The sequence below is a fragment of the Scylla paramamosain genome, chromosome 12 (genome assembly GCF_035594125.1).
Source record: "Scylla paramamosain isolate STU-SP2022 chromosome 12, ASM3559412v1, whole genome shotgun sequence".
Lineage (NCBI taxonomy): Eukaryota > Metazoa > Arthropoda > Malacostraca > Decapoda > Portunidae > Scylla > Scylla paramamosain.
In genome coordinates, this window is record NC_087162.1 from 17,562,004 (window position 1) to 17,583,435 (window position 21,432).

Genomic DNA, 21,432 nt, shown 5'->3' on the forward strand with positions numbered 1-21,432 from the left:
GAAAGACGGAAGATTTGGAAGAGTTTGATCAAATAAGGTCCAAGCACAGAAGCACAGTTATAGAGAACAATACGAGAGATCCCATCATTTCATGACCAGTATGAAGGCTAAACCCAAAGAGGGCACATAAAACTTGATTAAGAAGAAGGGAGATTAAAAACAAACATTGATTCATTCACTGTTGAAACTTTAACAAATGTTTGAATGAAGAGTTCAGTTTTACTGATAAATGAAATGAAAGTGGTGCTTTCAGGTTGAAACAGAGGGAGGAAATATGAAAAGTTATTGAAGATATTTTTGGTGAGATGCCAAAAATCAAAGGATCAAATCAAAGGACTTCAAACAATCCTGAGGAGGGATTGGAGCAGTACGGCAAGATACAGATGAGGTATTATGATTGGAAAACCCCAACAAAGAAGAAAGAATGACAGCATAAGAAGGATTAAAAGTTAGGAAAAAGGTCAAGAATTTCAAGAACATTTCCAAGGGATACAGGTAGTGTGCTGCACTAATCATTCTAAGTTGTAAAGTATAGCAAAGCTAAAGGTTAATTCACCCGTTTGGTCACTGAAGGAGGATGAAAGCTAAAGCTGATGGTGAACACTCCATTAAAGGAAAGTGAGTCAAGATGTGCTCCACTTTGGAGGTTAGATAGCTGTAATCTTTTCATAGTTGGAGGAATTAGAGTTAACCATGAGGCCTGCAATAAAACACACAACCTAGAAAGTACTTACTGTGTGCTACAGGAGGCAACTGAAAGAGATGAGGCAAAGTATGTCCTTCCCAAGAAAAAGAATGAGAACAATATTGAATCTAGCTTTAGTACCATAAGACTTGGTAGATAAAATCAGCTTTTATAATACACAGTGCTCATATTGACTGGTAATTTCATTTTTCATTACTTTACCTATTGACTGATTTGGGCTATCAACACTGAAACATAAAATAGGAGGAAAGTGTGTGATGAGTGACAGAGTATAAGACTGGAATAAGGCAGCCACAAATTAGGTAATGTCCAGCAGTCTCCCAGATGTATTGACTTCTAGTTTAACAAATCATAATTGTAGCTATGATTCTTGACAAATTTCTATTAAAAAAGGAACATATAAACAAAGATAAATTTAAGTAATTCTCATTCAAAGCAGGAGGAAGGACAGTGATCCACTGCAAAAGACAGTAAGTATGGTGCAACATCAAATCATACCATCAACATCCATCTCTTGTCTTGAACAAAGGGTGTGCTTGCTGCATGTTATTCAACACATTTTTCAGTAGTATAAAATTCACAGCTGACAAAGTTCTCCTATGGTAATGTCTATATCAGTTTTCCTTTTCAAGACATATGGCATTTTTACCTATACCCTTTAGACAAATGGAAATTTGTTCATTTGCCATATATTATGTTTTTCTATGAAACCAAACACTAACTTTTCACTTACTGCAAAATTTATTTTAAAAACTTCCAGAAACACATTTTATCCTGCACACAGTGAAAGGTTAAGAGGAAACCCATTCTTGGAGTGGATAAACTGTGTGAAGAGAGCACTGGATGAGAGAGGTAGAGCTATGCAGCATGTAAGAGTGATAGTGCGTGTTAGAGGTCAATGAAGAGTTGTGATGGTACAAAAAATTATAGTTTCATTGACTCCTATGAAGGAGTATGGGCAACTGGCAGAGCCCATTGGTATGGACCTAGTTAGGGTGTGGGGCATTCCATAGCATTCCACAGCATCAGCTGTGGTCTCAGGATTTGAGTAGGGGCAAGGTAGGGGACAGTCTCATTATGAAGGGGCAGGAGTAAACCAGTCTAAGCTGTTGGGCTTTGCTATGGAAGTATGTGGCCAGCTGTGCTATGCCTAAGCTCCTGGGGTATAGTAGGGTGATCTCCAAGACTATCCCCTTTTCACCAGGGGCTGATGGGGGCTAAGAGTGTGGGGTGCTTTGTCTGGACCACCTCATATTGGGTTGCCAGCCTTTTATTTAGATAAATGGATAAATATTCTGCATAACAAATTATCTAGACACATATCTGTATTCATTACATATCAATAGTAACTAAAAAGAACAAGGATATGAAGATGGATATACCCTTCCTTGCAAACTTTACATTCTCATAAAACACATACAAAAAAAGCAAAGGGCATTTTTACTTCCGTATTATTCAAATATTTTATTGTAATTTTCATCTTTCTTGAATATATATATATATATATATATATATATATATATATATATATATATATATATATATATATATATATATATATATATATATTTATATATATATATCCTATAAAACAGTGCACATAATTATAGCATGTGAAGGAAAATAAATAAATAAATGAAAAAAAGCACCTCTAATTGTTCTACATGCTTTAAAAGTAAGAAATTCAAATCATGTCAATTATACATAAAGGTATACAACTGAAATCCTGCAATAAAACTCTTACATGCAACTGCTCCTATATATGAACCACAGTAATTAAAGCATTAAATAGCCACTCCCTGCCTTTTTACATCAATGATACTCTTCATAGAGGAATGTGTGGGGTTTCTTCAAAATAATAAATTGTCTCTATTACTGCATAGCAATATAACAATCATATATTTTATATAATTAAAACAATTCTAACAAAGTGCCCCTGAACAAATTACTGCCTCCCTCATCTTTTTTTTTTTTTTTTTTCCTTGGTATTCAGCTACCTTCTCTGATAAAATGTTAACAGAAATTCCCTCAAGGGAATGTCGTGGACATTTCTATTTGTTAATTTTCTTGTCCGTATCATATCTTTGTGGTCTCTCTCTCTCTCTCTCTCTCTCTCTCTCTCTCTCTCTCATATATATATATATATATATATATATATATATATATATATATATATATATATTTGAAGTAAGCAGGGATACTTCCTTCTTCACTTATTACAATGTTTCACCTTCACAGAAGACATCATCAGGCATTGCATAATGTGGCAATGATGTGAAGTCCTCAATGTATAACAAACCAGCCATGCATTATATCCTCTGAAGTACACCTGTCTCAAGAGTGATCCAATCTATTACTTGGAGATATTGTTCCCTGGGCCAGGTTATGCTGATAGCAGAACAGGCTCTGAGTTATGGGTTGGATCACTCTTCAAACAGGTGTACTTCAGAGGATATAACACATGGCTGGCTCATTTTACAGTGATGACTTCACCTCATCGTCATGTCCTGCAGTGTCTGATAATGCTTTCTGTAAAGGTGAAATATTACAGTAAACAAAGAAGGAAGTCTGGTGTATTCCTGCTTACCTTATCTATTACTTGGAACCTGTTCTACTATATATATATATATATATATATATATATATATATATATATATATATATATATATATATATATATATATATATATATATATATATATATATATATATATATATCCTCTCCTTTCATTGGTACCATCTTACTACAACACAGCTCCTACATTTATTTCTCCTTTCCTCACCTCCTTCCTGCCCATTCTCTCCAAGTGGCCAAAGCCCCTCCACCACTCTACAATTAATTCATTCTCTATTACTAATCATACTAAAGCTTCCATTCATACTTTCATTCCTCTTGCCATCCATTCTGTTCACACCACAATCAAATATCTGATAATGAATTTCCACTGCTTGAGCTCTACATACTGAAAATATAAAATCCATTAGATTTCTTCCTCCTTTCACACCTACCAAATTATGGTACATGCATCCTTTTTTATGTTTTGAAGTTCAATTTCCAACTGATTGCAAAAAAAATATAAATAAATAAATAAAAATAAATAAAAGATAATCTATTTAAAAATTACAATGTTCTGAAACTGTTGTTGATTTTTTTTTCTTTTTTACAGTATTCTAATTGAAGAGCATTTTCATGAAATAAATATTGATATAGATAACAATAATCTTACATCAATAAATATACCTTATCTGACAACAGCAAGAATTCTATCATGTAATATATGAGTTAGTAAAAAATATGAAGATGCAATCAAACCACAAGGCAAATCTGTTTGAAGTGCAATTTCTAGCCTTAATATAGATATATATGATGATGGCTGGCAAGTTCTCCATGCCTCACTTCTCAGTCCCAACTCTCCCAATCTTCATTCTGGAATAAGAGAATAATATCACTAACTTCTTGACTGATGTATTGACTGAGGGATATGATGCAATGACAAAAACAAAAAGAATGAGTATATGTGGGAAGCAAGAACTGTGCGAATATTCACTCTTTTCAAAAGTTGACAGTTGAAAGTTGACAGGAATCTAGTCTCCACTTTTCTGTAAAAAGTGATGCAGTCAAGTTCCTGAACTGTCCATGCAGCAAAGAAATAAAACACAGAACCATCATGGGCACACAAGAGCAAGCAGTAATTGTGGTTAGTTACCATACCAAGTGACATCTCACTGTTATCGTTAGGACCTATGTTATACTTGTTTCTGTGACCAAATTAACAAGCTCACTTATGATGTCACTATGAAACCTAAAAATTATGTGGCAAGCACAGAGCAATGAAATAATAAGTCTGACAAAGTGTTATGAATGTCACTTGTGCTTCAACAGGAAGAGAATGTCATTTAGGCCACTTTCACATGCTACTGGTGACTGCCCACAGTTTGCAATGGAGTCTTTTATACAAGGCTGTGGCACAGGCAAGTAACTGCTGCCAGCAGTGGCTACCAGTAACTAGTGGGCAGTGTTTCAAATGGGAGCTTTCACACGGAGCCACCGAGTGAGGCCACTGTCGTCTATGATCCATCCCTTTTCAGCGTTAAGCCAGATTTTGAGAGGACCTGATGCCAGCAATGCAGGGTTAAAATAGCTTATGTAAGATGATGGAGAAAGTAAACACAGAAGACCTAATCTGTGGGAGAGAAAAATGCCCAGCAATCTGGGATCCATCAACTGCAGTCTATAGCAATAAGGTTGAGAGGAACAACCCTGGAATGACATCATTCTGTAATTCAGTCTTGACTCTGATAGCAAGTCTCTAACTGAGAAAAATTGCATAGATGAGCCAATGGAGCAGATAACTACAAATATCAGAAGAAACATTAATTTTATGATACAAGCACTAAAATTGGCAGGTATATCTACCATAGACAACTTAGCAACAAATGTTAGCTGTGAAAAAAAAAAAAAAATCAGTAATAGCAGAATCTTGAAAAATTCAAAAGAGAAAAATCTTGAAAAAAAAAAAAAAAAAATACCAGAATCTTGAAAAAAAAATGCATAATGCAGGCTTTTGTCTATTCTAGATGATCTCATCTGATGCACATGTATTCTTCTCTTTTGAGAATGTCTCCTCTTTTTTTCCTGCTCAGCAAAGCAAAGAGAAGCAGCTCCTCCTTTAATGCTATTTTTTCAACTGACAAACTTGAGATGGGATGGCACGAGTCAGTGGCAGTCACTGGTTACCCAACCCTTCACAGTGAGGTAATCAGTGGTGGACACCAGCGGCGTTGTGTGAAAGTGGCCTAAAGGATAATGTAAGGTTTGGGTGACCCTCCATGAGCTAAACCTCAGAAAATGCTAAAAAAAAAAAAAAAAAAAAAAAAAAAATCATCATGGTCAGTTTTTGTTACTGTAGAGATCAGCATCAATCACAGAAGGTATTTATATCCTTTCAGAATGAGATTTCCAGGTCTGGGGAGTAGTGCATTGCTGCACAAGGTGATTGCTTTAAAGGAAATGACAGCTAAATTAAAATCAGATACACTATGTTTCTGTAGATTTTTATTGCACCTTGTACACTGAATACATACACTAATGAGCAATATCACCATCACTGCCTTCATATCTAATACCTTACTTCAATCAAAAAGAGCCTATGCAATGGATGGCCATGCTTTTAAAAATATTTGTTCATATATATATATATATATATATATATATATATATATATATATATATATATATATATATATATATATATATATATATATATATATATATATATATATATAATCTCACTTTTCCTTCTCTAATTATCTTTAATATAATATTGCTTCCTCATGTCATAGTAGGTTTTCACCTCTCATTTATACTTACTAACTGTTTTGTTACAAAGAAGAAAACAACTGAGAATATGAAGACAGCTTTCTCATCAAAGACTAGTAAGAAGTCTTTAAAATTCATATTGATGAATTGACAGTAACAACTTCAATTATCAAACTGAACAATATATATAAAAGTTTAAATCATAAAATTTTGCATACCAACAATGATGCATCTAAAGATGTAGAAGTTACGTAAAAGGACAAAACTCAGTACTCTTTCATTGTAAATAATTTGAATATAAGAACTGGGCTAAAGAACAATCAAATAACAAGATAACTTGGGAATATGTAGATACACAAAATAACAGATGAGTTGGTTGTAAAATTTGTAGGAATAACTTGGAAGTCATGAACACTTGGAAGAACCCAAGTAGTGAGATTTCTTTTTGGTATTATTAAATATTCACACATTCTTTTATCAATACTACTCCTAATGGTGTCAGGCACAGTAGCCTACCTAGTGTGTGGGGTGAGCTATGGGAGCTCTTTAATATATAATCATGGCAATTTCCATCTCAAACCACTTTCAGTGCACCCTAGATATCTAAAATCTCTGGGTAGCTTTTCCTCTCACTATAGTCCATTCAGAGAAAGGAAAACAAACCTCTATGTTATGTTGGCAGTCATGCTCATCACTGGGCCACAGTCTGGGGGAAACTCAACCTCTCTTGAAAAATACAATGGTACCTCATGATTCAAAGTTCATTGGTTCTTTTTGGGCTGTGTGAATTGGCAATGTTTATCCCATTCAAATTCATGTAAAAAAAAAAAAATCAATTCCAGGTCCCAAAATCTCCTTACTTTTTTTCATTTTTTATGGAGTTATTATGTGCCGTAAACATGAATTGAATGAAAATAACCTAAATTATAGAAAAAAAATAGTAAAAAATGGCACTTCAACCATCCTAAAAAAGAGTCATCCTATACATCAGATAAAAAAAAACACAATGACAAAGTTTCATGCAAAATACTATTGTAAATAAACATCAACCTCAAAATGATAAGTCATCAAAAGTTCCTGCCATTTTCGGTCTTGAAAACAGTTGTTGTAGTGTACACAATCTTTATTTCACATTCTCTCTCTCTCTCTCTCTCTCTCTCTCTCTCTCTCTCTCTCTCTCTCTCTCTCTCTCTCTCTCTCTCTCTCTCTCTCTCTCTCCCCCTTTCCCTGTCCTCTCCTCCCCCCTCCCCCCCTCCCCCCCCCTCTCTCTCTCTCTCTCTCTCTCTCTCTCTCTCTCTCTCTCTCTCTCTCTCTCTCTCTCTCTCTCTCTCTCTCTCTCTCTCTCCCCCTTTCCCTGTCCTCTCCTCCCCCCCCCCCCTCTCTCTCTCTCTCTCTCTCTCTCTCTCTCTCTCTCTCTCTCTCTCTCTCTCTCTCTCTCTCTCTCTCTCTCTCTCTCTGTGCCCCCCTTTCCCTGTCCTCCCCTCCCCCCTCATCTCTCTCTCTCTCTCATCATCTTAAGTATTTCCTCATAACTGACTGGGACTGTACTTAGTATATTCCTCACCAACTTATCCTTTCCAGCATCAAACTCGCTTTCCACAGTAAATACCGATCTGAAACTATTGTTCATAACCTTCACCATGTCCTGTACATCCTCACAGATTTTTCCTTCAACTTTCAATCTTAATACTCCTACCTTCTTCATCTTCCCATTAAAGCACTCAACGAGGTTAATTTACCCCAAAAAATAATTTTCTGTAATAAATTGTAATGTGAGAAAGCAGGGTATGTAGAATTCAATGGTACACTTATTTTCACTCGTTGATGAATTTAAAGCCCTTTAAAGCGCTTTTAAGCACTATTGGTAGTGGATCACGCATCATTTAAAGATCCCGTTTTCATTGTAAACATCACTCTTTCCTGAATTTTTCCGTGAGAGCACACAATTATGTATTTTCTCAATTATATTCATAATTTAAAGTGCATGACCAATCCTCGATAACCTGATTGTGGTGGCCTGGCTGTAGAGGCCCAAGACATTGGCACCGTGCCCGTAGGCCTAACACAACAACAGACAGCAAGAGGCAGGCTGAGAATCCTCTTGATGCTTTGTCAGGTGTGCTCAAGCCAAGGGAGAAGAACCAGAAAAACATGAAGACAAGAACTTGTACCTTGCTAAGATACCACAAGAATCACTAGACCTCATCAAGACGGTCTACAAGGACCTCGCAAATCCTGACCTCTTACAGAAGTGCCTGAAGAGAAGGGCACAGAATCACAACGAAATGCTTCATTCAAAAGTGTGGAGGAAAGTGTCGAAGGGCAAGTTCTGTGGATTATTCAGAGCGTGGTTTGCCTGTCAAACTACCATGTTGGAACACAACTTTGGATACCTGGCATCAAGTCTCTTACTCCACCTCGGATTTCCCACATCACACCACACACTGATGAATAAAGATAAGGAAATGCAGAGAAATGCACTATGCAAGAGAAAAAGCAAGAAGAGAAAGAGAGAAGCAGGTGAAGAGTATGAGGCAGGTGCACACTGAAAAGCTGGCAACAACGAGTGAGATGGCTCCTCATGACACCCCCACCATGTGTGGATAATATTTTTTTTAAAAGAAGAGGGCCAGTGGCCATTAGAATGAAACATTTTACCACATACTAATGTAGAATACAATGAATTATGAAAGAGCAAGATTTGTTGGGCAAAAAAACTGCACACAAAAAGATTAAAGGACGGCAAAGTAAGGAAAACTTTAAATACCCGTATCTCAAAAGTGCATTGCCTTAACTTCAAAATTCCTGAGATTGGAAAGTTTTTAACCAATCTTAAGCCTGTTTGCAGTTTTGGATAGAGAAGTAAAACAGCAACATTTGGTAGTTGGATTTTCCTTCTAGATTAACAGAAAGTGTCAAAACCTTTCAAGATCCAACTCCCCTCATGACTTCTGGCATCTAGCCAAAAATATCTCCAATAACTTTGCTTCTTCTTCTTTCCCTCCTTTATTTCAACCAGATGGCACCACTGCTATCACATCTATTTCTAAAGCTGAACTCTTTGCTCAAACCTTTGCTAAAAACTCTACCTTGGACGATTCTGGGCTTGTTCCTCCCTCTCCTCCACCCTCTGACTATTTCATGCCACCTATTAAAATTCTTCGCAATGATGTTTTCCATGCCCTTGCTGGCCTAAATCCTCGGAAGGCTTATGGACCTGATGGGGTCCCTCCTATTGTTCTCTGAGACTGTGCCTCCATGCTTGCACCTTGCCTAGTCAAACTTTTTCAGCTCTGTCTGTCAACATCTACCTTTCCTTCCTGCTGAAAGTTTGCCTACATTCAACCTGTTCCTAAAAAGGGTGACCGTTCTAATCCCTCAAACTACCATCCTATTGCTTTAATTTCCTGCCTATCTAAAGTTTTTTAATCTATCCTCAACAGGAAGATTCTTAAACATTTATCACTTCACAACCTCCTATCTGATCACCAGTACGGGTTCCGTCAAGGCTGCTCTACTGGTGATCTGGCTTTCCTTACTGAGTCTTGATCATCCTCTTTTAAAGATTTTGGTGAAACTTTTGCTGTTGCCTTGGACATATCAAAAGCTTTTGATAGAGTCTGGCAAAAAGCTTTGATTTCCAAACTACCCTCCTACGGCTTCTATCCTTCTCTCTGTAACTTCATCTCAAGTTTCCTTTCTGACCGTTCTATTGCTGCTGTGGGTGGTAGACGGTCACTGTTCTTCTCCTAAATCTATTAACAGTGGTGTTCCTCAGGGTTCTGTCCTGTCACCCACTCTCTTCTTATTATTCATTAATGACCTTCTAAACCAAACTTCTTGTCCTATCCACTCCTACGCTGATGATACCACCCTGCACTTTTCCACGGCTTTTCATAGACGTCCAACCCTTCAGGAGGTAAACATTTCATGCAGGAAAGCCACAGAACGCTTGACTTCTGATCTTTCTAAAATTTCTGATTGGGGCACAGCAAACTTGGTATTGTTCAATGCCTCAAAAACTCAATTCCTCCATCTATCAACTCGACACAACCTTCCAGACAACTATCCTCTCTTCTTCAATGACACTCAACTGTCCCCCTCTTCTACACTGAACATCCTCAGTCTGTCCTTTACTTATAATCTGAACTGGAAACTTCACATCTCATCTCTAGCTAAAACAGCTTCTATGAAGTTAGGCATTCTGAGACTTCTCCGCCAGTTTTTCTCACCCCCCAGCTGCTAACTCTGTACAAGGGCCTTATCCGTCCATGTATGGAGTATGCTTCACATGTCTGCTCTTCTAGGCGGGGTGGAATCAAAAGCTTTTCGTCCCATCAACTCCTCTCCTCTAACTGACTGTCTTCAGCCTCTCTCTCACCGCCGCAATGTTGCATCTCTAGCTGTCTTCTACCGCTATTTTCATGCTAACTGCTCTTCTGATTTTGATAACTGCATGCCTCCCCTCTTCCCGCAGCCTCGCTGCACAAGACTTTCTTCTTTCTCTCACCCCTATTCTGTCCACCTCTCTAAAGCAAGAGTTAACCAGTATTCTCAATCATTCATCCCTATCTCTGGTAAACTCTGGAACTGCCTTCCTGCTTCTGTATTTCCACCTTCCTATGACTTGAATTCCTTCAAGAGGGAGGTTTCAAGACACTTATCATCAATATTTGACTACTGCTTTGACCCTTTTATGGGACTGGCATTTCAGTCAGCATTTTTTTTATTGGATTTTTGTTGCCCTTGGCCAGTGTCCTTCCTACAAAAAAAAAAAAAAAAGATTGTATTGGTTGGTCACAAGGAGGATGGAAACATTAAAAAATAGTGGAAAATGATTACATTAATAAAAAATTCATAAATACTATTATTTTTTAATCCATGGATTATCTAACTTGAAGAAGTAGAGGAATGTTCATTCTTTAATTCTATATAAAGAAAACTAAAATCTGATTAAAACACAGAAACTCACCCCATTTTAAATGGATAGTAAATTTACATAAAAATGAAAAAAAAATAAAATAAAATCTTTTAAGATATCTTCTTGATATTGCAGGTGAATGATCAGTAAAGTATTGCACTTAAACCATAAAAATTTCATGACAATTGCTGCAATATGACATAATGACCTCGTTGGGTGCCTTAATATGTCTAAAGAATAGTTTGGGTTCATTTATACACTTATCTATTATATCTCTTTCATACTTTCTTCTCTCCAATCTTATCTCAATGTACTTGTTTCTAGGATCAATATATTCCTCCCATCTGCTCTTAGTTTTCCTCTTCTTCTATCTATTCCAAGCATTTAACTTACAATTTCTAGCCTATTCGCATTTTGTATTGAACCATTCTTTACCCTTTCTACATCTTGCTTCTGCTCTAGATACAAATTTCTCCACAGCAGAATTATATATCCTTATAAATTCATCCCATTTTTCCCAGACATCTTCTGCATCTTCAGTCTTTCTTAATTTTTCAAAATCAGCATAACTATATTTAAATCTTTTCACCTCATAATTTTCATCAATGATTACATTTTCATTTTTCAAATTAAATTCAGTCATCACATGATCACTTTTACCTAGAGCGCTATCATAGTGTATAGTTTCAATAATTTCCATGTGTTGGTAAACATTAAATCAAGTCTTGATGGTTTATCTCTTCCACTAAATCTGGTATCACTATCATCCCATTGAGTCATCAAGTTTTCCACTACCCAGTCTAATGGTATATTACTCCATAAGTTCTCACTTCCAGTAGTTGTCAATGTCTCCCAATTTATCTCCTTACAATTAAAATAATCAACAATAACTATATCACTACTTTCCATCACTATCTTTACAAGATAGTGATCATCTCTTCATACTCTTCTTTTTGTCTAGCATTGGTCATAGGTGGCACATACATTCCTACATAATTCATCATCCTTCCATTTACACTTCTAATCATCACTTGTAGAATTTCAGACTTGTCTTCACTTTCTATTACCTTCTCCACTTTAACACATTTTTTAGTCAGAATGATCACTCCACCTCCTCCCTTGTCCCTTCTATTTTTCATCCATAAATCATATTTATCATCGCCAGTGTCAGGAGTTCCCCATTCATTTTTCCATTTTGTCTCACATAATACAACAACATCCGGTGCAGTTCTGCTTAATTACTCATTCAATTCCATTTTTCTTGACATTAATCCATTTACATTAGTATGACATACTTTACTTACTGTTTGATGTACCATTTCTTTATTCTCATATCTCTTTTTCTCCAGAAAACTTATTCCGTTAGTTGTTCTTTTTTTTGTGTAGCCTTATTTACTAGCTCCTTTTTTGCTTCAACCTTTCAATCTCATCCATATCCCTGTTTATCCATACATTTTTATATTCTTCATCTCCAGACAACCTCCAAGACCCATTAATTACCTCTTCTGCTTGTACCTGTGTTGCAAACCTTATTCTTATGGGTCTCATTTTTTCTTCTTCATATTTCCCAATTCTATGGAACTCTTCCACTTGCTTTACTACCTGACTGTCTTCACCTGTCACTTTCTCCAATAACTTATTCAATGGGTTCTTTTTCTTTTTCTCTCTTTGAATTCTGGTTACTATTTTTTTCTTCCTTTAAACCAAATACAATTACTTGTTTATATTTTTCTAGTGTCTCTTACTAACTTTTTCTCTTCTTTAATAACATTTACCACTTTCTGTTTCAGGTTTTGTTTCCCATTTTCTTGTTCTATTATTTCTAGGTCTTCATAAATCTTTTTCCATCATGAGCAATTTGTGTTATTCTTTCCTTCTATATGCAGAGCACTAGAAAACACATCTTGTCAGCTCTGCCGCCGTCGTGTGTGTGTGTGTGTGTGTGTGTGTGTGTGTAAAAGAAGAATTCTGAGAATTGCTAAATGGAATGAAACTGGTAGAGAATAAAAAATGGAATTATACGAGTGAGAAAGAGTGAGAAAGGATGAAGGGAAAATGACATAGAATGAAAGAGAGGGAGGGGGTGGGAGAGGGAGTATCACTCCCTTTTCTCTTATCTATGACAGTTATTGGTGAGGGGAGGTGCTGGGAAGGGAGGTTTGAGATCAGACGAAAGAGGAAAGGAGAGGAAAGGAACAATGGGAGGAAGGGACATATGGGGAAGGAGAGTAGTACATGGGGCAAGGAAATGGGGGGGGGGGAGAGAGAGAGAGAGAGAGAGAGAGAGAGAGAGAGAGAGAGAGAGAGAGAGAGAGAGAGAGAGAGAGAGAGAGAGAGAGAGAGAGAGAGAGAGAGAGAGAGAGAGAGAGAGAGAGAGAGAGAGAGAGAGAGAGAGAGAGGAGTGGCAGATAGAGGGAGGAAGGATATGGGGAGGGATTAGGGGAGAGGGACAGGGAAGGGAGGGGTAGGAAGGGGGACTGATTGAGTGGCATCACTTGAATGGGTGTTTGTGCTCAAACTGTTTGCCAACCCTGTTCAAATTGGGAGTTGTTTGAATTGAAGGACATTCGAATCATGAGGTATGACTGTACTTATATTTCTTCATTTAGCTCAACAATTACACAAGTTAGGTGAATTTTGTTTTCATCCACAGATGAATTATTGTTTGTTTAATATCCTGTTTCAAACTTTACCACACAGAAAATTTGTCAATAAAATTAAGAGATATAAAAAGAATAAGTGTAAAAGAAATTAAGAAAAGTGGAGGGAGGGAGGGAAACCACATCCAGGTCACAAGTCCTGGACATTACCTTACAAATGGGTGTGAGTGACACCAAACTGTCATATAACTATATGGACATATACATTATGACCAGTTTATAGGATATACAGTGGAACCTCAGTTCTCAAATTTAATTTATTCCTGAATGCTGTTTGAAATCCAAAATGTTAAAAAACAGACTATTTTCCCCATGGGAATCAATATAAAATGAATTAATCCATTCCCAGACACCCATCCACCCTGCCTTTGCAGCTTATGACAAATACTCCCACTGCTAAGATGGCCACTCCACAACATCTTTAGCTCAGAAATTATTTATCTAGAAAGGATGTACTGAATGAACACAAAATTCATCAGAAGATACTGTTCAGACTGTGAAGGTGTTGTCTTTGTTATTGATCTAGTGAGGCAAGCCTTACAGAGTAACACAAAGAGGAGCAACGCACTTGCCCACAAAATGAAGGTGATCATAACACTTAAACATCTTGCTGCTGAGAAAAGTTATTGACAAAATGTAGTTGTGCAGAAGTAATGGTGTTGTGGGGTCATCAAAAGAGCCACAGGTGGCTCTGAAGTCAGGATTACTCCCTCAGTTAGCCAAGAACTGTTTGAACTGTTGAGGCTCTTCAACATTTACCTTATTCAAAGATTAAATTACTGTCTTACACACTATGTCCCTCCTCCAAATACGTATACAAAAAATAAGGAAATATTTATAAAAACTATATGCAAATCAATAATATATGTCAGCTTTTGCTTTGTCTTTTAACATCTGAAATCAAGTAACTTTGTTCAAGACTCAAATTATGGTACAAAAACTGAAGCAATTATGAGTTAAAAAAAAATTTTTGAAAATTGATTTGTCTGAAAAGGAAAGCCTTCAGTAACCAAGGTTCAGCTGTATAAAAAAAAATCTCGATATAGATTCAATTGTTTCATTCAATTTTGCAGCAGAGTCTACATATAGACATCAATATGGAATCTCCATAAGTAGGCAAACTATATGTAGAGGTATGGATGAAAGTCAGCAGGATCAACATATAGACTTTTTTTAATTTGGTACTGGGTACATCTACAGTGCTGCAGGGACAGGGATAATTTAGAAACAGATAACTTTTCTCTCAAATTCAAATTTGAATATTTACTGCCAAAATTAAATACATTTAGGTATATATATATATATATATATATATATATATATATATATATATATATATATATATATATATATATATATATATATATAGTTCTGTAGATGTATTCTCTCTCTCTCTCTCTCTCTCTCTCTCTCTCTCTCTCTCTCTCTCTCTCTCTCTCTCTCCGTATTAGGAACAGATTACAGTTATAATTCCAACACACTCGATCTACAAGTTGTGAATGGGTAAGGTTACAGAAGTGCCCAAGTATGAGAGATGGATCTATCTTTCCTAGCCTGAAATTCCCCATAAAGGCAGGTAGCTCATGGAAGACATTGCATGTTTCATCTCCCTTCCACATCCCTTTTAGTTACAGTGGTATTTTTTTTTTATTGCAAACTGTTTTTGTATGTAAGAGACAGGCTTTGGCCAAGGACAAAATAACACAGAGAGAGAGAGAGAGAGAGAGAGAGAGAGAGAGAGAGAGAGAGAGAGAGAGAGAGAGAGAGAGAGAGAGAGAGAGAGAGAGAGAGAGAGAGAGAGAGAGAGAGAGAGAGAGAGAGAGAGAGAGTAAGAAAAAATAATAAATAAAACCAAGAATGCCAGTCCATAAAGAAAATATTACAAAAGTAAATCCAAATTAGTATATTGTAAATTGTCTTCAAACCTCCCTCTTGAAGGAGATTAAATGAAAGACAGGACAAGATACAGAATCAAGCAGAGGGTTCCAGAGTTCATCAATAAAAGGGATGAAAGACTGAGAGTACAGGTCAACTCTTGTATTGGGGAGATGGATAAGGTCACAGCTAGATTGGAAGGAAGTTCATAGCACCTACCTATGCTACTGCACATGCAACCTCCTTGAGAGTATTTACCATTTCAGCATGTATCTACTACCTCCTACTAGGATGGAGGTCCATCCTCCTACACAGTACATTGAATGAAACTTAAGTACAGCAAAATAAATCATGTAAATTCTGGAATATTTTTGTTTGGCTTTGCATAAAATGAATGAACAGTAGATGAGCCTTGTATCTATATGCATACAGAATGTATTAAGGTTACAATTACTGAAGATCTAAGATCAAGATTTTCAGACAAAAGATACACAGTAAATTGAATTTCATTAGATGAAATGGATGTGATAAAGATTAAAGGAACTTCAATTAAAACTAACCTTTTGTTCCTCTGGCTTTTCCTCTTTGATGGTCTTTGTGGCAGAGGAGGATGTAGGGGGAGACTGTGCACTTGCATCTGTTGCATCAACCTTTTCCCATTCATCTTCGTTGCTTTCTACAGAAAAAATTTATATATTTGGTAAGCAAGATATTTCAACTAAGGAACAAACGGTCCTTATTTTCTACTATTTTGTTATGAAGCAATTACTGAGATAAGCACCAAACAGATACAAATTCAACATGGAAATACTAATGGCAATTCAAATAATACTTATAAGATAGTCAAAAAAGCTCCATGCAATGAAAACCAGTTGTACTAAAGAGCAAAAAACTTGAATAATTCTAAAGCTGAAATGTAGAAAAGCATTCCAGTGTTACAGATTAACAATATATATATATATATATATATATATATATATATATATATATATATATATATATATATATATATATATATATATATGGTGGGACCTCAGTTGTTGAATGCTTCATGTAAGTTCCTGGGCAAATTTTCCTAATAATAAACATATCAGTTTCCAAACAGAGTCAGTTCCTGAACAGGCAAGCCAGCAGTTGTGTTCCCTAGGCTGGGAGGCATGACAAGACAGCATCAGCTAGGTTTCAATGTCTTTCCCATTTTTTGTTCATAGTGCCTTTTTTGTTTTTTTATTGTCTAGTGATTTTTATATATTATTATAAAAAAAAAAGGCCCCGTGGGTTCATAGAATAATAGTAATAACACCAAAATTAAATGAAAAATTTTCACAATCACAACTGAGGTGACAAAATGAATCACAGCCAATCATGAAAATGGTGTTCATGTCACAGACCTTGTCTATCCATTCAGTGTCTCAAAACCAACATGATGTTTTTATGGAAAGGGACTCCCCTCCTTCCAAATAATATCTTGCCCCTTCCCCTTTCTCACTAAAGATTGGAAAAAAAAAAAATCACAAATACAGTGGTGGGTGAGTGAAATAAACTTAGCAAGTTTGTGACGAGTGTGGACAAAAGATAGCTTTAAGAGGATATTAGATAAATTAATGGACAATGACAACAGATAGTGAGTCATGGATATTCAGGAGATGCCTTGAATAAGTCAACAGGCATTTTGCAGCGTCCTTACTTCTTATATCCTTATGTAAAGGTAAAGTTAAGATAAATTTTTATCTATATACCATCTATTTATGGTGTTTATTGTTTTGTGTTAGATTTGATAATTTTCAATGTTTCTGTTCATAAATTTATGCATGAGATGCTGTGCTGCTGGAAAGGTTTCAATACATAATTATCTGTGGCTTGGAAACAGATTAATCCATTTCACATTAATTTCTAGAAGTAAAAATTGTTTTAATTATAAATAAATTGGTTATACAAATAGCCTTCAAGAACTAAGTCTCAGAACCAAGGTTCCACATATTATATGAGGCATCTAGAATCACAACAGCATAAACATCACTGCTGGGGAAATGGAGTTAATGGTGCCTGGCTCCTCACCAAAACTTGCTTTGTCTTGTTATGATAAATTTACATTTTTATGATCCTAGCAATAAGGTTTTCCTTATTGGAGTATATCTCCACAACATCAGCAGGTGAGGAGCCGGACACCATTAACTCCATTTCCCCAGCAGTGACAGCTGATGCTGTTGTGATTCTAGATGCCTCATATAATATGTGGAACCTTGGTTCTGAGACTTAGTTATTGAAGGCTATTTGTATAACTAATTTCTTTGTAATCTAAAACAATTTTTACTTCTAGAAATTAATGTGAAATGGATTAATCCATTTCTAAGCCACAGATAATCATGTATTGAAACCTTTACAGCAGCACAGCACATCATGCATAAATTTTTGTATAGAAACAATGAAAATTATTAAATCTAACACTTACACTTGTGATTGTAGACTCCTCATATAATGCACCATAAATCAAGACATTTAGTTACTAAATCATTTTAAAAATTCAAAATTACATAAATTACTTTAATAAGGTAAGACTATCATTACTTAATTGTATGATCAAGATTGACAAATAAATACAATATCCATAAAAAAATAATACTTGACATAGTTCCTGAATTAGACACAGTATGTAATGAAGAGATGATTCATCCTTTAGTATTTTTTTATATTTATATGATATAAATGTACAGATGGTAATATGGAGTGTTGTCACACTGTCCAATAAGTTTTATTCAGCATCCTACATTATGGCAACCCATTCACCATGACTTATTTCTTAACAAAATGCAATTATTGTCACAATGGATATACTTTATTTAATTTATAAGGTGGGTATTCATTACTTCTGGATGTTGATCATGTTTTGAAAATATTATTTCCTAGACTGTTGAAACTCTCTAACATAGAATCTATTTGTTCATTTTTAGTCAAGAACAAATCAAAGTTGTTTACAACACTATTAAATATTAACAAATATACTATGATTATTCAGGAAAAGTCCAAAGTAACATATCTGAAAACAAATCTTTTCAAACAAAATACTTTAGTTGGAAAAGATAAATACAAAAGCAACACAAAACAATGCTTGATGATGATGATGATGATGATGATGATGATGATGATGATGATGATGATGACGTCATCAAGTGCAATGTTCTGCTATTGAAACATGATCCAGTATTATTATATACTGACATAATGTTATTATTCAATTGCTATATCATTCATGACTGGTTAAACTACAGTTGGGTATTCATAATCACGTTTTCAGAATTTATGTATAATTATTCCTTAATTATAGTCCACTGTAATATGGTATATTTTATAGTATCATGTTGAAATAGTTCAAAGAAGGAACATATATGTGACAATAAAATGCATCACAACCAATAAATGTCTCTGTAGCCAAATGGATATTTGCTTGGGATGGCTATCAGTGACAACACTTCACATAACCAATAATGAACCATACAGAAAGGCAGGATGAAAAAGAAGTATGTATGTATGTACATGAAAACAAAAATTCTAAGTCAATTAAATTTTTCCAATGCACATCTTTCTCTGTATAAGATAAATTCTGATACCAATAAGTGATAAGAAAAATATTTTTGAGAATCCCTTTAAAAGACATTGAATATGTAATATCTGTGTTTAATAAGCTCTATGAGTCACTTTAAGCCTATTAGCGACTGGAAACACTACCACCAAAGGAAGCTCATATTCTTACAAAAACAGCAAATATAGATTTCTTTGCTGGGTGGTTTAATAGTCATTCATTATATTTCCAGGTATTGCAAGTATCAACACTGACAAAGAATAGATTCTTTGTACATTAAAAGGAATCATACATAAATATTTATTCATTTGTTAAGATTAGTAATTTCTCATTCTCTACCTCGCCTTATTTATCTCTCAAGAAGTGGCAAGGACCATTTCTAATCTCTTGAGGCAAGAACACATATTCACATATCTATATGTACACATACACTAGATATTTGCTTTAGACATGTATAAAATATTTGACAAAAGGTAATATGTTCTGGGCCTGCATGAATTTAGAGAAAATATACAAAATAGAGAGAAAAGGGCTGTGAACAGTTGTGAAATTGTAAAGGATTGGTAGATAATTATTATCAAAGGGAACGGAAGTTTTATATAAACATGAGCAATGTTTCTGTTGAAAGAAGCATCAGTGGGTGGTTTCCTTTTTGAGTAAAGCTGCAGCAGAGATACATGACAACCAGTGGTTGCTTGAGGTTTTTATAGATGACAATGCAAGGGAGGTGAATGCAAAAAAGTTAAGTGGAAGTTTGATTATGATGTACGATGAAGGTAGAGATTTCCTTTTTTTTAGTAGAGCTGCAGCAGAGATACATGACATCCGCTTGGTTTCTTGAGGTTTTTATACATGACAATGCAAGGGAATCGAATGCAAGAAAATTAGGTAGAAGTCTGATTCTAGTGAATGATGAAAGTACAGTGGAATCTGAATTTGCTGCTGTTTGCAGATAATACTGTTATGGTAGATAATTCAAAGAAGTTTTGTCTTAGTTATCGCTATTCACAAGGGATGTGTCTGGTATACAGAAAGATCTCTGTTTTACATTTTTTTTTTCACAATTATGACTTTTATGACATACAATACCCTCTTGAGTTTGACACTTGTTTTCTTCTGAAGGCATAGAGCTAAACTCAAGGATAAAAAAACTGGGGGTATTGAAAACAATGCAAAAACACTTATTTATTTCCAGCCACATGACTGTGGTTTTGTCCACATATCTGGTGTGATGCAGCGGTGTATCACATTTAAAATTGTGCGTGTTTTGTCTTTTCATCTGGTGTGATGTGGCAGTGCAATGTCATCACATTTAAAACTGTGTGCATGTGTTTTGTCTTCACATCTGCTATGATGCAGCAGTACAGTGCCATTGCATCTAAAACTATGTTTTGTTGTCACATTTGACATGATGTGGCAATGAAGTGCCAACACATCTAAAACTGTGAGTGTGTTTGTTTTGTTTTCACATCTGGTGTGACACAGCAGTACAGCAGTGCACCACCACCACATCTACAATTATATAACTGCATAGTTTCAGTGCCATCGCATCCCCCACAGAAGTGAGACATCTCACATTTGCTTGTGTGTGTTTTTTCACAATGCAGTGGCACTATCATGGGTGTTCCTCTCCTTCCCTCTCACATAGGCCTGCATGACCAATGTTGTGGTTAACAAGTCGTTTATCCACATAAAGGATTTGTAGGTTCAGGTATGTGAACTGTACAGAAATACTACAGAATACACAGCATGGATGTCTTCAGTTTTACCACATGACACCAACTCGAAGAACTCAAGGGAATAATGTGTGGGTTGGGATGGTAAGAATATAGGAATTAGCACAAAACTCAAGGATCCCAAAACTCAGGTATCGTGAAACTTATGGGAGTACGGTATACTGTAAAGAATTCCCCTGCATATTCGCAGTTCAGTATTCACAGTTTCGCACATTTGCAGATTTTTACCAGATGTCCCCACCAGCTCAGTCTTTTGGCCTAAAGATCTTGGATTATTCTTTCAATTATCATAAATTACAGTAAATCTTCAATATAATGAACACATATGGTGGAAAAGTGCATCACTCTTTCAATCATTATAAATTACAGTAAACCCTCAATATAATGAACACATATAGTGGAAAGGTGCATTGCTATAGATGGAAATTCAATATATAGTAAAATCCCTCTTATCCGGCATCAACGGGACCACCGACATGCCGGATACTTGAATATTGCCAGATACTTGAAGAGAAGTGAAATTATGTCCACAATCACCACCCTTCACTCACGCATCTTACCATAACAAAGATCAGCTGATCTTAATCAGCAGCTGATCTGATCAGCTGCTTAAGTGTAAGCACAACACACTTCC

The 21,432-nt window shown here is 35.7% G+C and overlaps 1 protein-coding gene across 5 annotated transcripts in view; it reads right to left on the bottom strand.

Annotated features, from left to right (window-relative positions):
* Nucleotides 1-1,116: 1,116 nt before the first annotated feature.
* Nucleotides 1,117-21,432, bottom strand: part of LOC135105790 (BSD domain-containing protein 1-like) — a 69,264-nt gene continuing 48,948 nt past the window's right edge. For all 5 annotated transcript variants that reach the window (XM_064014310.1, XM_064014307.1, XM_064014309.1 and 2 more), the window contains 2 exons: nucleotides 16,043-16,158; nucleotides 1,117-4,133 (listed from right to left, as the gene is read on the bottom strand). In XM_064014310.1, coding sequence (XP_063870380.1) covers nucleotides 4,107-4,133; nucleotides 16,043-16,158 — 143 coding nt within the window. In that variant the 3' untranslated portion in view covers nucleotides 1,117-4,106. The remainder of the gene's footprint in view (nucleotides 4,134-16,042; nucleotides 16,159-21,432) is intronic.